Source organism: Chaetura pelagica, unplaced genomic scaffold (assembly GCF_000747805.2).
Source record: "Chaetura pelagica isolate M959 unplaced genomic scaffold, ChaPel_1.0 scaffold311, whole genome shotgun sequence".
Taxonomy (NCBI): Eukaryota; Metazoa; Chordata; class Aves; order Apodiformes; family Apodidae; genus Chaetura; species Chaetura pelagica.
Window position 1 is genome coordinate 140,684 of NW_009952152.1, and position 14,821 is coordinate 155,504.

The 14,821-nt window shown below is 54.8% G+C and overlaps 1 protein-coding gene across 1 annotated transcript; it reads left to right on the forward strand.

The window, feature by feature from the left end:
- The first annotated feature begins 1,470 nt into the window (after positions 1 to 1,470).
- Positions 1,471 to 13,117, forward strand: SOCS7 (suppressor of cytokine signaling 7). The gene is made up of 9 exons (XM_010006983.1): positions 1,471 to 1,523; positions 2,801 to 2,865; positions 5,684 to 5,788; positions 6,671 to 6,772; positions 7,414 to 7,544; positions 7,969 to 8,137; positions 10,807 to 10,935; positions 12,548 to 12,683; positions 12,997 to 13,117. Exons 1-9 carry the CDS (start codon positions 1,471 to 1,473, stop codon positions 13,115 to 13,117), a joined length of 1,011 nt encoding a protein of 336 aa, XP_010005285.1.
- Positions 13,118 to 14,821: the final 1,704 nt, after the last annotated feature.

Sequence of the window (14,821 nt, forward strand, 5' to 3'; positions counted from 1 at the left end):
TTGGCAGTTGTCCTGGCATGTCAGGAGCAGAGGGACACCCTTTGGCTGCCTGGGGCTTCCCTCTGATTGGGGAGTTTAATGGTCACCCTGGTGTTCTGGCATCGTGCAACTCATTAGGCAGCATTTTAGCAAAGGTTACTTCAAGGTGCCTGATGCAGCAACTCTGATGGTTCAGGGACGACTTTGCTGCTTCCAGTTCCAGGCGTCCCCTCCTGCTGACGAGGCTGGATTCCTGGAATGATGCTTTTTGCTCCCGTGCTGGTGGGATGTGGCTCTGCTCCCAGCTGGCACCTCTCCTGCTGGGAAGCTGTGGGTTGATGGGCTGGTCCTTGCTGGCCCTCGAGGTCTGGCTCTTCTTCTCCCAGCAATAAGGACGAGTGGTTTGGGATGCTGGGATGCCCGTGCTCTCAGGAGGGGTTAGATCCAGTTTAGCTAAGCTGGGCTTGCTGGGAAGTGGCTTCATTCATGGCTCTGCTACCAGGCTCTTGTTCCTGCCTTGCTGGGGCTGGTGGTGAAGGGGGCAGCTCCCTTGCTCTGCCCCAGCTCTTATCTCATCTGACTCTTTGTTTTCCAACATCCGTAAATGGCAGAATTCCTGGTATTTGGAGTTGCTGCCCAAGTTTCCCATCGGTCCTGGAGGCCAACGTGGTGCAGCTTTGCCTCCTGCAGCACTTAGGAAGGAAACCAGCCCCATTATCTAAGATCAATACTTGGATTCTGCTCAGCTGCAAGAAAGTAATCGTGGAGCTCCTCACCCCGGGCCTGGATGGGGGCAGTTAAAGGTTGTGTGAAAACGAAATGGCCCTTTTTGCTGGGAGCAGTTTGTGCTGCAGAGGTGGCTGGAGGGAAAGGGGACAGGGGTGGGCAGTGGTTCTGCAGCCAGGTGGGTGCAGGAGGACCTGGGCACCTGCTGCAGGTCACTTCTGGTTTGGTACCCAAGTCTTGTGAGGGTTTTTTTTATTATTAGTGTGCATAAAGGAGGACATGGTGGGGTGAACCTTCCCTTGGTGTTATCAGGATGGTGCTCTGGGATGAGTGAAGGCAGGGCTCGTGGGGAACTGGCCCTAAACATCCTTATTGCTGGAGCCTGAGGAGTTTCCCAGTTCTGTCTGCATAAATCCATGCAGGATCTGCCCGTAGCATTCCTGAATGGCAAGGTCCACCCTTGGCTTTCTCCAGCTCTTCAGGGCTGCACTGACCCAGTGCAGCAGCCTTCAGGTACTGGTCACAGTTATTTCTGCACGAGTTTCAGTGTCACTTGGATGCTGCAGAACTTGAGGGCAGGAGAAGGAAGCATGGAGGGTGGTGGTTGTGGTGGGGACTGAGGTGGGAAGTGGAAGATTTGGTCTGTGTGAATCATTCCTTGCTCTTACCCTGCTGCTGCTGTGAGCTTGCTAGAAATGAGAAGTCTGAGAAATCATAGGCTGTGAAAACATTGGCAGGAAATGAAGCTGTTTTGGTGGCAGCAAAATGCCAGCAGTGCTCCTCACTGAGCTGGGTGGGAACAGAGCTGTTGCCATCAGGTGAGTTGGTCTTAGTCCAAAAATGTGTGTGTGCACGTGTGGCTGATAATGGGTGAGTTGTTCTCCTTGGGGGAAACACCCAACCCTGGAGTAGCTGCAAGAGGATTAAAATGAAAACACCTCCAAACATTTTAATGGGGTTTTAAATGTTAGGATGATGAGTGCTCTTAGTATTTTTATTTGCAAAGTTAAGAGTACTGGACATTTACTGGCAGCTGTGTGACCCAGAGAGGTGCCTGGACATGAGAAGCATTTGGTGTAAGGTGGGAGTGAGTCTTTGGCACCAGGGATGTTTCACCTCAACCACAGATTCAAGACCTCAGGCTGCCATACTCTGTGCTTCAGTTTCACAGCATTTTCTCTGGGGAGGGATTTTTTATAGGGGCATGAAGTGATAGGATGAGGGGGAATGGCTTTAAACTGGAAGTGGAGAGATTTAGGCTGGATATTTGGATGAAATTCTTCCCTGTGAGGGTGGTGAGAGCCTGGCCCAGGTTGCCCAGGGAAGCTGTGGCTGCCCCATCCCTGGCAGTGTTGAAGGGCAGGTTGGATGGGGCTTGGAGCAGCCTGGGCTGCTGGGAGGTGTCCCTGCCCATGCAGGGGGGTTGGATCTAGATGATCTTTAAGGTCCCTTCCAGCCCAAACCATTCCATGATCTGGATGAAGCCCTGGAAGGGGGGATGGATCTGTGTGGGGAGGACACTGGGTGGCCTCAGTGTTGGTGTAAAACCACTGGCTGGGAAGGCAAACCTTGGCAGAGCTGTGTTTTTAGCTGTTTCCACCCATCTCATCAGCTCCAGGTCTAGCTCCCCTGCCCCTCACATGCCTCTCGAGCCCCCTGTGGAGCTGGTGTCCTCCAGAGAGGTGGCACAGGGGCCCTTGTCACTCCAGGCACAGCCCAGGACCCAACCTGTTTGTCAGAGGCATTTGGCAAGGCCTGACCCAGAGGAGCAGCATTGAGGCCTGTTGTGAAACAGCTCCTTGGCTCTGGTTACCAGACGTGCTTGGGGTTTTTTCTTTCCAAAGACTTTATTAATTACCTAGTTAGAGATTTGCCTGGTAGCAGGACGGAGACCCAGCTTTACTGGTTGGCTGCCCTACTTAGGCCACAGCACTGCTGCAGGAGCTGGATCAACACACAGCACTGGAGCTGCCTCCAGCTTCTGGAGAGGCTGGGGGAGGTTCTGCTGGTTTGAGAAGGTCACAGGCTGTCTTCTTCGGGTGGGATCCACCAAGTCTCCTCATCTGCTAACAACTCTTTCTCCTATTTCCCACAGGAAACACAGACTGACAAGAACTCAAAGTGCCTTTTCCCCGGTTGTGTTCAGCCCCCTCTTCACAGGTAAGGATTGGAAAGATTTAATTTGGTGTTTCATTTGACTCTGAAAAGAGCCCTGAATGTTACCTCCAAGTGCATAGGAGATCCCTGTGGATTCCCTCTGTCCTCTTTGTCCCCAAACCCTGACCAAGAGGAGCTGCAAAGGACGCAGCTGTTGTGCATCAGCCTTTTGCAATCCCGCCTGTTGAAACACAAGTTCAGGTTGTGCTTTCAGAGGGGAAGGTCTGGGGCTGCTTGGGAAACCCCCCTGCAGGGCCAGTGCAGTTGGGTGTTCCCCTCCCATGGTTTGAGGGGGGCTGAGACCCAGCCCCACTTCCCACCTGGAGCCCACGCCAACCTCGGCGGCTCCGCTGCGTGACAGCGCCGGGCACCAAAACCTCCTTGGTGGAGCTCTGCCCTCCTCCTCCTTGCATGTCCCCCCCCTCTCCTCACCTCCTGCTGGTGTCTGACCTTCCCTTTTCTGCTGCGGGGGGGAAGTTGGCTGGTTTTATAAATGGTGTGAGGGGGAAGTCCTGCCCTGTCGGTGGCTGAGAGCTGTAGTGTAAAAAAACCTCCTTGTCATGGTCATGTGCAGCTGGGCTTGTGGGCTTGTGGTCACCACAGGGCTGGGGGCTTCCTGGGGAGACACCCAAGACTTGCATGAGTAGGAATTGAAGGGCAGCTGCCTCCAGCAGCTGTGTGGGGTTTTACGTGGCTGGTCAGGAAGGTCAGATGGAAAATAAATGGATGTTGGGGCTTATAGCAGGGCAGGGGAATCGAAATGGGGTTGTGTGATGGGAAGGGGCAGAGCTGCAAGGCTGCCCAGGGGTTTGAGAGGTGGGTGCAGGAGCTGGTGTGTGGTTTCTGTTCCTGAGTGGGACCAATCCCGCTCTGGAGAGCAGTGAGGATGAGCTGAGAACTGGTTTTAGTTGCCCAGAAGTGACTTGTGAGGCAGAGCATTTGGAACTGGAAGCTGCTCCTCTGCTCCTGGCTCTTCTTGTGGCTTCTTCAGCCCTTGCAAAAGTGGAGTCACTTGGGGGCAATTCAGCCCTAGTGCTGCTGCTTCTCTGCTCCATCCCCACATCTCTCTGGTGGCCACAGAATCACGGAATTGTCAGAGTTGGAAGGACCTCTAGAAATTGTCTAGTCCAGCCCCCCTGCTAATGTGATGTCCTGGTGATGGGGCAGGATGCAGAGGATGTGCTCCTCTCATGGTGTGATTTGCTTCCTCTGAGTTTCAGGTGCATTTGTTTAGCAAATCAAGGCTGGTGAAAGCAAAAGCTGCTTCTGCTGCTTTGTCAGCTGCTGGCAGGGGAAGCTGTGGGTATAAAAACTGTAATTCTGCCTGCTGGTGATGGGGGTACCTGAGGTGTGTGCAGAGCTGCTCTTCTGCAGAGGCTACAGAGGAGAGCCTGGAGTTGGCAAGTTTTTGCTTTAAGTTTGGGAGGTTGGTTTGATCAATTGTTGGTTTATCCTATTAACTATGTTAAAAGTTGCTTATGTCAATTTTTGCCAGTTGATGGAAGGGCAGCAGTGCCCTCTCATAGGAGCTTTCTCTTTGCAGAAGACCTTTGAAGTGTCCCCAGAGTGAATGTCTGGAGTTAAATAGCTTTGGTTTGTCATTGACTTCTCCAGTCTCGCTCACCTGAGGACTCAGTTTCTTTACCAGCTGCTGTAGAGAGGATTTTCTGAGACAGGGACCACCAGAACAGGACAGAATTCAGATGTCTGGCCCGACTTGCATGGTTGGGAAGGATTTGAGAGCTGAAATCCTGCAACCCCCTCTTATTTTGTTTGCAGCAGTTGAATGCAGCCCAGCCACTTTATTTTTAGGGTGTGGAAATAAAAGTGGCTGCCTGTGTGTGTGCTCACACCCATAAATCCCCCAGGGAGAAGGTACCTCAGATAATAACCAACCCTAAATACCAATTTGGACATCACTTATTATTAGACAGGGCTTTTTAAAAGCAGAAGGGGAAGCTGAGTCAATATTGTCCCTTGTAATGCACAGTAGGGACATTGTCAGGTGTTTACCAAGAGGTGGATGATGCTGGGTATGGTTTCTGGAGCAGAACAGGAGTTCCCTGCCCACAGGAACTGGAATCTGAGGCAGCCGGATTTCATTGTCCTTGAGACCACAGCTCAGGTGCTCAGGGTGATTTGGTTTGTGTGCTGGTGACACCACTTTGGGTCTCACTGTGGGATTTTGGTGTTTTCTTTTTGACTCAGCCCTGTACTCAGGCTGATGCTTTGACCTTGATTTGGTGGCTTCATTTCCCTCCTGTGATTTCAGATTCATTTTAAGCTTTTCTGGTTTCAAGTTAGACACTTTAGTTTGTGTCATGATTTTCCCCAGGCAGCATCCTGGGTACTTTAGGCCTCAGTGAATTCCAGTTATTTAATATCAAAGCCTGTCCAGCTCCCTTTTGTTCATTTTCAGAGCTGGTACCTTTGTGGTTTTTGGGGCAAGAGGTGTTTGATCATCCAAGGCTTTGGGAGGCAAACTCAGACTGGCATGAACAAGAGTGTTATCCCAGATGTGACCTCAGGGATGAAGAGGTCTCTTGGTGCCTTCTCCTCACATCCTGGAGCTGGACTTGGGGCTCAGGCACACGTGCTGGTGTCATTCCCTGCTGCCTGACCCTCTGGGCTGTGCTAGCAGAGCTGGGTGTTGTCTCAAAATGGGTGTGGCAGGAAATTTGATTAGAAAACAGCTGATTATTAAATGTTCCTCCAAGCCCTGCAGAGGTTACTGCCCCTTCTCCTCTCCCCCCTGCCTTCCTGTGCTTGACTTGCCCTGGTGAAGGTGCCACACTAACAGTCTTGCTCCACCACCCTGCAGGTGAAACGGTGTCCCTGGTGGACGTGGACATCTCCCCACGAGGCCTGAGCTCCCCTCACCCTCCAACTCCTCCACCCCCTCCACGAAGAAGCCTCAGCCTGCTCGGTATGATTCTGGAGAGCATCCCTGGCCCTGCATCTCCTGGGAGCACAGGAACTGCCCTGGTAGGGCTGGAGGAGCAGGGTCCCAAGGGTGCCCAGCAGAGGATTTCTGGCTGTTCTTTGGAGGCTTCAGCATTTCTCATGGATCAGCCAGGAGGGGAGGGTGGTGCTGGAGCAGCACCAGGTGGGATGTGATGTGCTGGTTTCCTGGTGATTCTGCTGCCTTGGGGACCTCCCCCCTTCCTGCCCATGGCCCAGCCAGGCCAGTTTCCTTCTCTGCTCTCTGGTTGGTGGCAGTGGAGCCCAGTGTAGCTGCCATGTCCTCCTCTGGAGGAGGCTCCTCAGAGCAGGAGCAGCTTTAGGATGGGTAAAGTCAACCTAAGCAGCACATTAACCTGCACATCCCGTGTGCTGGGGCTGTGGAATCTCCTCTAACAGCCTGTCTGGTGCTGCCAGCTGCATGTGAGGAGCTTACTGGGCTGGAAATGGGACTGCTTGGCTTGAGGAGTGAGTGTGTGTGTGAGTGTCTGTGAGTGTGTGTGGCTCTGAGCTGGAGTGTCTGGAGCATCTGCCTGAGGAGGCTGATGGGAACCATAAAATCATGGAGTCACAAACTGGTTTGGGTTCAAGGGACCTTCAAGATCAGTTAGATCCATCCCCCCTGCATGGGCAGGGACACCTCCCACCAGACCAGGTTGCTCCAAACCCCGTCCAACCTGCCCTTGAACATTTCAAGGGGCAGCCACAGCTTCCCTGGAAGCTCCATCTCCTGTTCTCCAGGCAGTGCCCAGTGCCAGCTCCTCAGGCCATGTTTCCAGGTGCTCTCCAGCACTGGGCTCACTGCTCTCTTGTTTCCTGAATCTCTCTTCCCTCTGTTCTCTCCTAGATGACATCAGTGGGACGCTGCCTGCATCTGTGCTAGTGGGTCCAATGGGCTCTTCCCTGCAGTCCTTCCCTCTGCCTCCACCTCCTCCACCCCACGCCCCAGGTCAGCTCAGCTTCAGCAGCACAGCTCAGGCTCTTCCCTTCAGGGACCTGGACTTTGGGGGATTTCTTGGTAGACCTTGGAGCTATGGCTCCTCAGGCACTGCTGTGCCACAGCCCTGGTGTTTGAGTGACGTGGTGTCGTTGCTCACAGTGGTTTTGCTGAAGCTGGTGGTTGCACCAGCTGTGTCCTCAATCCAGCAGCTCCCATTCTACTTGGTTCCTCCTGGGTTCAGCGGCCCCAGTCCCTGCTGTGCCAGGTGTTGGTGGGTGTCAGGGGCTGTGGCAGCAGGAGCCCTGGCCATGCCCCCCAGCTGAACCAGGGGCTTCCCTCTGCACTCACCCTTTTGTTTGCAGTGTCCTTCAGCACCCAGAGGGCTTTCAGGCTGTGTCCCCATTCCTCCCAGCCTGTCCCACCTGGCCCTGCCCTTGCCCTCCCCTGAGCTAACGTTAGGGAAGAGCAGGTGAAGTCACCGAGCTGGTCACCTTGGCAGAGCCAGGCGGTGCCTTCACCAGGACATTGTCCTCCCAGTGCTCAGCCCAGCCCCTCCACGCTCTGCCCTGACCCCAGGGAGGATGGGGTGACTTCTCCTTGGGGTGAGCTCCTCGTGGTGACCAGGGCCTGGGCTGTCTGTCCCTCTGCAGATGCTTTCCCACGGGTGGTGCCCCTGCGGCCCCCGGAGGCGACGCCTGAGCAGCCCCCCCCGCCCCTCCAGTGCCCGCTCTACCGCCCGGACTCCAGCAGCTTTGCAGCCAGCTTGAGAGAGCTGGAGAAGGTAACCAGGGTGTGGAGGGGGGTGGTGGCAACCAGAGGGAGAAAACTGTGGGTTTAGGCTCTGGTTTTAGGGACCGATCGTCCTGGTTTTGGACTTGGGCGCATGAGAAGGACAGGACTGAGAGAACCTCCAGTGAGGTCTCTGAGTCTAGAAAAGCATTTTGTTGTGCACAGGAGGGGTGGCAAGGTCTCATCTGTTTCTCTTGCTGCTTCTGGCTGGTAAGGGATGTGCTGATGTGCTAATGTGCTCTCATCCAGGAGCAACGAGTCCCAGCCATCCATATTCCAGGGTGGATACATCCTGACCCTTCCATGTTGGCACTGAAAGGGAATCACCAACAAGAGCAACTCGCGTCGCGTTTGGCTGCAGATAAAAATCTTTCTTGCCAGCATCTGCTGACCTTCTGGCTGTCTCTTTTTCCTAGTGCGGCTGGTACTGGGGGCCCATGAACTGGGAGGATGCAGAGATGAAGCTGAAGGGGAAGCCAGATGGATCCTTTCTGGTCCGAGACAGCTCTGACCCTCGGTACATCCTGAGCCTCAGCTTTCGGTCTCAGGGCATCACCCATCACACCAGGATGGAGCACTACAGAGGTGAGAGCCATGGGAGGTTCTGGGGACACTGGAGACCTGTGCCTGGGGACCAGCCTGGTCACAAAGTGCCAGGACAGTGCTCTGGGCAGGGGGCTGGCAGGAGAAGGAGCAGCAGCAGCAAAGTGTCCTCACTCTTGTGCTGAGGTTCTGCAAGAGGCCTTAGAAATTGCATCTGACTTGGCTTCTTGTGCCTGAGGCAGTGACTCTCCTTACAGCTCTGACAAAACTGGGGAATACAGGAGTTCCCTGTGCCCGGCCTCAGGCCTTGCTTTGGAAAACTGGACCCAAAAATGATGGTGGCCCAAGGTCACTGAGCTGTCACTGAGCTGTGACCTACAGCAGAGCCACCATTTGCACCTCCAGTGCTTCCCAAAACAAAGCCCATTTCCCTGTGAAAGATAAGAGGTCTCTTGATATCCTGGCTTGTCACCTTGCCTTGCTGTCCCCCTGCCCAAGGGCTGCTCAGCAGTGTCTTCAACCTCACTACAATGGGTTTTCACTTGGGGAACTCCTGGGCCACCACTTGTGCCCTTCCTGCAGCTGCTGCTCACCTCCCCCACACTGCTCATCCTCACCCGTGGTTTTCTGTGCCAAACCCTTGCAGAGCTGCTGTCCTCGGGCCAGCAAAGTGCCCCAGAGGCTCAGGGCCCAGGGGAAAGTGCCCTGGAACCAGTGGACAAGCTCTAATGACAGCCTTGTCAGTATTTGGGCCAGCAAATAATGGGTTCAGAGGGTCCCCCCTGATCTGCTGCAGAAAGCAGGGCTTTCCAACCTTGCAGAGCAAAGCTCATCTTTGTCTCCCCTTTGCCCTTGTCCCAGGGCTGCCCCTCTTGTCTTCCCACACCTCTTCCAGTGCAACCTGGCAACACATCTGGTCCTGAGCCCCTCTGGTGGAAAGATGCCCCAGGATTGATTTAGAGCTGTTTCCCCTGAGCTTGCTGTGAGGAGGAAGGATTTTCATCCCTTTGTCCTTCCACTGCAAGAAGCTCCTGCAGGTGGAGGGGGTGTGAGGCTGCCTGTGCAGTGGAAAATTCTTCATAACTGAGTTTTGGAACAGGCTTCTCTTGCTGCTGGTCCAGTTTCTTATTTTGGGCTGGGCTACATCCATTCTCAGAGCTTCCTTAGCCAGGAGTCCTTCCCTTCATCTGTCCTCACTGCTTGGATGGAGGTGGGTGCTTCCCTGTGGGCTCCCATCAAGGATGTGGTTTCGGGGGGCAGGGTCTGGCTCTGCCTCAGCAGCCCTGGGACCCCCCAGGACTGATGCTCCTGGTGCTGAATGTTCTGCAGCACCACAAGAAACTGCAGAGCTGAGCACTCTGGGAAACCAGTGAAGGTGACAAATGGTGAGGCTGGGGGGGGGTGGCAAAGAGAAGTGCTTGACCTTCAGGTTTCAGGGAGATGAGAGGAAGAAACCAGAATGTCTTTGTCCTTTTCTAGGCAGGCTGGGGGAGCTGGGGTTTGTGCTTTGCCCTGTGCATCTGCCCAATCCAAAGGGCTCCTTCACATCTGAGATCCCCAACAAGAGTTACTTATTTTTGTCCTTGCTGATCCTGGATCTTCAGCAGGTGCTGACCCAGGTGCTTGTTCCCAGGCTGGTCCATGGCAGGGGGACAGGCTTTTTTTCTTCTTTTTTTCTTCTTTTTTTTTCCCAATAAAGCTCACGGACACCTGCAGGGAGGAGGTGTCTGGTTGCAGCACAAAGAGATCCTGAGACTGCTCTGACTTGAGGCTTAAATTTAACCTATTTAGAGACCTGTGGGCAGCCCAGGGGTTCTGCTTTCCCTGGGCTGCCTGTCTCCAGTTTCACTGTTTACTTGACAGTCATTTGAATTAAGGTGTTGGAGCTGGCCAAGAACATGAAGCTGCTCCCTGCCTGCTCTGAAAGAAGGGATCCTTGCCAGCTGCAGGGCTGGCACAGGAGGAATTCAGCCTCTGGATCATCCCTCTTTGCTGCCTTTTTGTGGGAGTGCTGCTGGTGGGATAGTGCTGAGGTGCAGGGGCATCTGCTGGTGCTCTTGTCTGAGCAGGTTTGGATGGTTTGAGATCCAGCAGTGGTTTCAGGCTGTGTGCAAGTGCAGGCAAGTGTGACTAGTGGCCATGCTTGGGTTGCAGTGGTCGTGTCATGTCTTTGTGTGTCCTCAGCTCTTGCAGAGCTGGTTCCAGTGGAACAGGGTCCTTTCAAGCTGCTGCCACTGGTGATTCCTCTTAGTGCCATGTCCCATCTCCCTAAGAATAGTCACCCTGGGGCATTCACCTGGTCTTTGAGAACATCAGGCTTGAGACTAAATGTCTCCTCTTGCACCAGTGCTCCTATAGTCACAGGAATCACAGATGGTTTGGTTTGGAAGGGACCTCAAATATCATCTACATCCAACCCCCTGCATGGGCAGGGACACCTCCCACCAGCCCAGGCTGCTCCAAGCCCCATCCAACCTGCCCTTCAACACTGCCAGGGATGGGGCAGCCACAGCTTCCCTGGGCAACCTGGGCCAGGCTCTCACCACCCTCACAGGGAAGAATTCCTTCCTCAGATTTCATCTCCATGTCCCCTCTTTGAGCTTGAAACCCTTCCCCCTGTCCTGTCCCTCCCTGCCCTTGTCCCAAGTCCCTCCCCAGCTTTCCTGGAGCCCTGTATTATATATATAATACATTTTCTGTTCTGTTGGAAGGGACCTTCAGCCTGTGGTGCCACCCCAAGTTTGAGGACCGCTGCCAGTCAGTGGTGGAGTTCATCAAGAGAGCCATCATGCACTCCAAGAATGGGAAGTTTCTCTACTTCCTCCGATCCAGGGTTCCCGGTGAGTCCCACCCCCAGCCTCGGGGATGTTGTGCTCTCTGATCAGCTGCTGCTCTGCCCTCCTCAGGGTTCCGGGCAGGGTCACAGCCCAGACCTGTTCAGTGTTGCCCTCTGCTGTAATAACTGGAAAACTGATGTAGAACAGGGCCCCATTCTGGGGAGGAGAGGGATGAGAAGCTGGTGTTGGAATGGACCCAGCCTTCAAAACATCCTTTCCACTGCAAGACACGTCAAATTCCTGATCCTGAGATCCCTTCCCCTCCAGAATGGAGCTTTGAGGGCTTAAAACTCCAGGCAAATACCTTAGGAAGGACTTGCTCCAGAAATATATCCTTGAAAAAGAAAATATACCCCCTAAATGGTGCTGGGCACCTGCTGAGGAGTCCCTGGCTGCCTGGTGTCCCTCAGAGCCACCAGCCAGCCCTGCTGCTGGCTCTGGGTCCTGCAGCTCCCCTCTGGGTACAGCTTGGCCCTTGGGTGCCTTGATCCTTGGAGAACAAAAGTCCCACCCTGCTGCCTGATCTTTAGGGGGAGAACAGTGAGGATCCACATCTCCCTGGGGTGCTGGTTAGTGCTGTTCTCCTGTGCTCAGGGGAAGGGGCTGCTCCCAGCTCCTGTGTGGCTAGCTGAGAGTGCTGGCTGCTGGCCCTGGGGCATGTGGGGCTGGTGCTGCCTCCCCATCCTTGCTGGCTGAGCTCCCAGAGGCTAATTCCTTTTTGGTAGGAGAAGGAGGAGGGGGAGAGAATCCAGCCTTCAATTGCTTGCTGTTCTTTGCTCTCTGAAAAGCTGGCTGGCAGCTTCCTGAGCTGCCTGGAGCAGTTCTGAGCCCATCTTAGTGTGAAGAGCTTTCCCTTTTCTCCTTTCACTCCGTTGCCCTCAGACACAAGGCAGCAGGAGGGGGTTAGAGTATAACTGGCTTTGAATCCTTCTGTAAAGACAGATAAAACCTTGTGCTGTGAATGAACCCAGCTCCTGAAGATCCTTCCTGGTGCTCCTGCTCTGTGGGCTCCATTGTTGCTCTTAACTTTGGGGGAGGAGGAGGTTTTGGGGCAGGGGGGTGTTGGGATGTCTGTGCTCTCAGCCCTGCCAGGCTGTTCCTGGCGTGGGGAGCTGCTGGGGTGGAGCTGCCACCACCTCTGCCCAGCCTCGTGACCCCAAGAATGAGCAGCTCTGGCACAGCCTGAGCTGACCAAATCCCCCCCCCTGGTTTTTAATGCCTGGCTGGAGCTACCCAGAGGGTTGTGCAGAGCAAAGCCTGTGCTGCCTGCCCTCTCCTTGGCCTTTCCCCTGCCTCCTTTCTGTTGCTGCTTTGCATCGAGTGATGCTTCATCTGCCAGTCCAGGGGGAAGGGGGTGGTTAGCAGCTTGCTGTGCCCTGGGATCTGCTTTTCCACAGCCACCCTGTGCCAGCAGAACTGTTGTGGCCTGGTGAGGAAGACTGGGGACATTTTGCAGCCCAAGGGGCAGCACTGGGGAGGTTTGGCTCTCCTGGTCTCAAGTGACTCGGAAGCAACGGGCTCGTGGGGGGTCTGTGGGGGGACACGGCCCTGCCTAGAGCTCCAGGGATTCTTGTCTAACCTAACACTTGTTCTCCAATGTTGTTTCTCTCCCAAGGTCTCCCACCAACACCCGTGCAGCTCCTGTACCCAGTCTCCAGGTTCAGCAATGTCAAATCCCTGCAGCACCTTTGCCGCTTCCGGATCAGGCAGCTGGTCCGGATCGACCACATCCCGGAGCTCCCGCTGCCCAAGTGAGTCTCAAGGACTGGCCTGGGGACAAGTCCTTCTGGTTCCCACCCTGACCCTCCCTGTGAGGCAGTGAGAAGGTGTCTGTGTCTGCAGCCAGGGCTCTGGGCAGGAGCAGTTGACTCCTTCAGCCCGAGGAACGTCCTGGGCTGTGTGGGGATGTGGGAGCCGTGACCACCTGAGGGAGGAGTTACCTACTGGTCCCACAACCTTGGGGTCCCAGCTGCTGGAGGGCTGGAGGAGAAGTGCTGGTGATCCTTTCTGGAGGTTGGTGTGGTTGTGTCTCGGGGTTAAAGCTTCTGCCCCTTCCACCCCCAGGCCCCTGATCTCCTACATCCGCAAGTTCTACTACTACGACCCGCAGGAGGAGGTTTACCTGTCGCTGAAGGAAGCTCAGCTCATCTCCAAACAGAAGCAGGAGACAGAGTCCTCCACGTAGCCAGGCTGCCTTGTCGCTGTCACTGATGGTAGGTGAGTGCTGCTGGGCCCTCCCATCCCGGGCTCACACCGAAATCCCTCCCTCTTTGCAAAGGAAACACCCCAACCCTCCCCAAACCAGTCCTGGCTCTTCACCCTTCCCCAGCTTTTCCCTACCGAGGGGACCAGTTTCCTGCTGCTTCCTCTGCCCCCACAAGCCTTGTGCTCACCCTCCTTCCAACCCACCTACAGGCAGGGGCAGGTCCTGCTGCATCCAGGGGGCTGGTTCATCCCTCTCCCCTCTCTCTTTCCCACCCCCCCCCCAGGGCTGTGGTTGTCACCACCCTGCAGCCCCGGGAAGGAGGCGCCGGTGGAGCCGGCTCAGCAGCTGCTGCTCCAGCTCTTTTGTCCAGAGAAGAGGGATCAGGGCTCCTGGGAAGCACAGCAGAGTGGGAACAAGAGCCTCAGCTCCTGCCTGAGGGAGAAGGGTCCTGCAGACAGCTGAGCCCAGCTCGGGGACTCCTTGTGGAACAAAGAATGTCATGGCACTAGTTACTGGTTTTTGAAAGTTTTATTTTTTGATGTTGTCTTTTTGTTTTGGTTGGTTTTCCTTTGGAATTTTCAGCATGAGAAATACTGTCCTATGAGCAGCTGAGTTTTATTATCCTCCCTTGGAAACCTCAAGGTGGGGAGAGAGAGAAGGGGACTCTCTAGGAAGATCATCTGCTCCAGGAGTTATGGCAAGACTGTTCTTTGGTTCCCCCCCAGAGGTGGTGCAGCTGATGAGCTGCTTGGAGACAGACTGAGCCAGAAGGATGTGCAGCCACATGGAATCACCTCTGGAGCTGCTCCTCTTTCTGGGATTTGGGAGAAGAGAGCCAAACCCAGCCCTGGGCAGCTGAGCTTTGCAGCTGGATTTGCAGGGTGGTCCTGGGTGCTTTTAAGTAGGGCCCAAGCGTGGGAACCACTTGGATGTCCTGGAGCCAAAGGGAATGGTTGGTGCTTCTCTGAGGAGGCCACGTTCCCCCAGCAAACACTGGAAGGCTTTGCTGAACCCCCAGGGTGGGTGGAAGGAAGGTGGGTGGCAAAGCTGTTGTCATCACTGTTGCCACAGTCCAAAGGTACTTGCCATGGTGGTCTCAGCCTCACAGGACCCTGGGACATGCACTTTTAGCCCTTGGCTGTCTCCTGAAGCTGTGAAGGAAGGAAGTGTCTTTCTGGTGAGCTGTGAAGGAACTTGGAGCTGCCAGGACATTGAGCATCATCTCTGGGGTGACTCGGAGCAAGAGGCAAGAACTGAGGGTTCTCCTGGAGCAGCATCTGATCTCTGTGAGCTTCCCTGCTGCTTCCTCCTCTCTCCAGGAATGTCCATGGAACCACAGCAATTCAGAAACTGGAAAGCCCAGAGAGGTGGTGGCTCTTGCTGTGCTTCTGGGCTTGGCACTGTCTGAAATACCCCCTTGACCCCTTCAGATCCCAGGCTGCTGTTTCATCCACTGCAGCAAAGAGTTTTACATTTCATGGTGAAGTTTTTTGGCTCAAAGTGATGCTGAGAAGTCTGGAGAAACATCTTTCCTGCTGTAGTTAAACGAGGAGGTTCCTGTGCCCTCAGCCCAAAGTGAAGGAATTGCTCCATCCTGCAGCAGTCTGCTCTGAAAACAGGATGGTTTTGTGTGTGGTCCAGGTCCCTGGATCCAGGCTGGGAGCTCTGGGAGCTGCCTGTGGT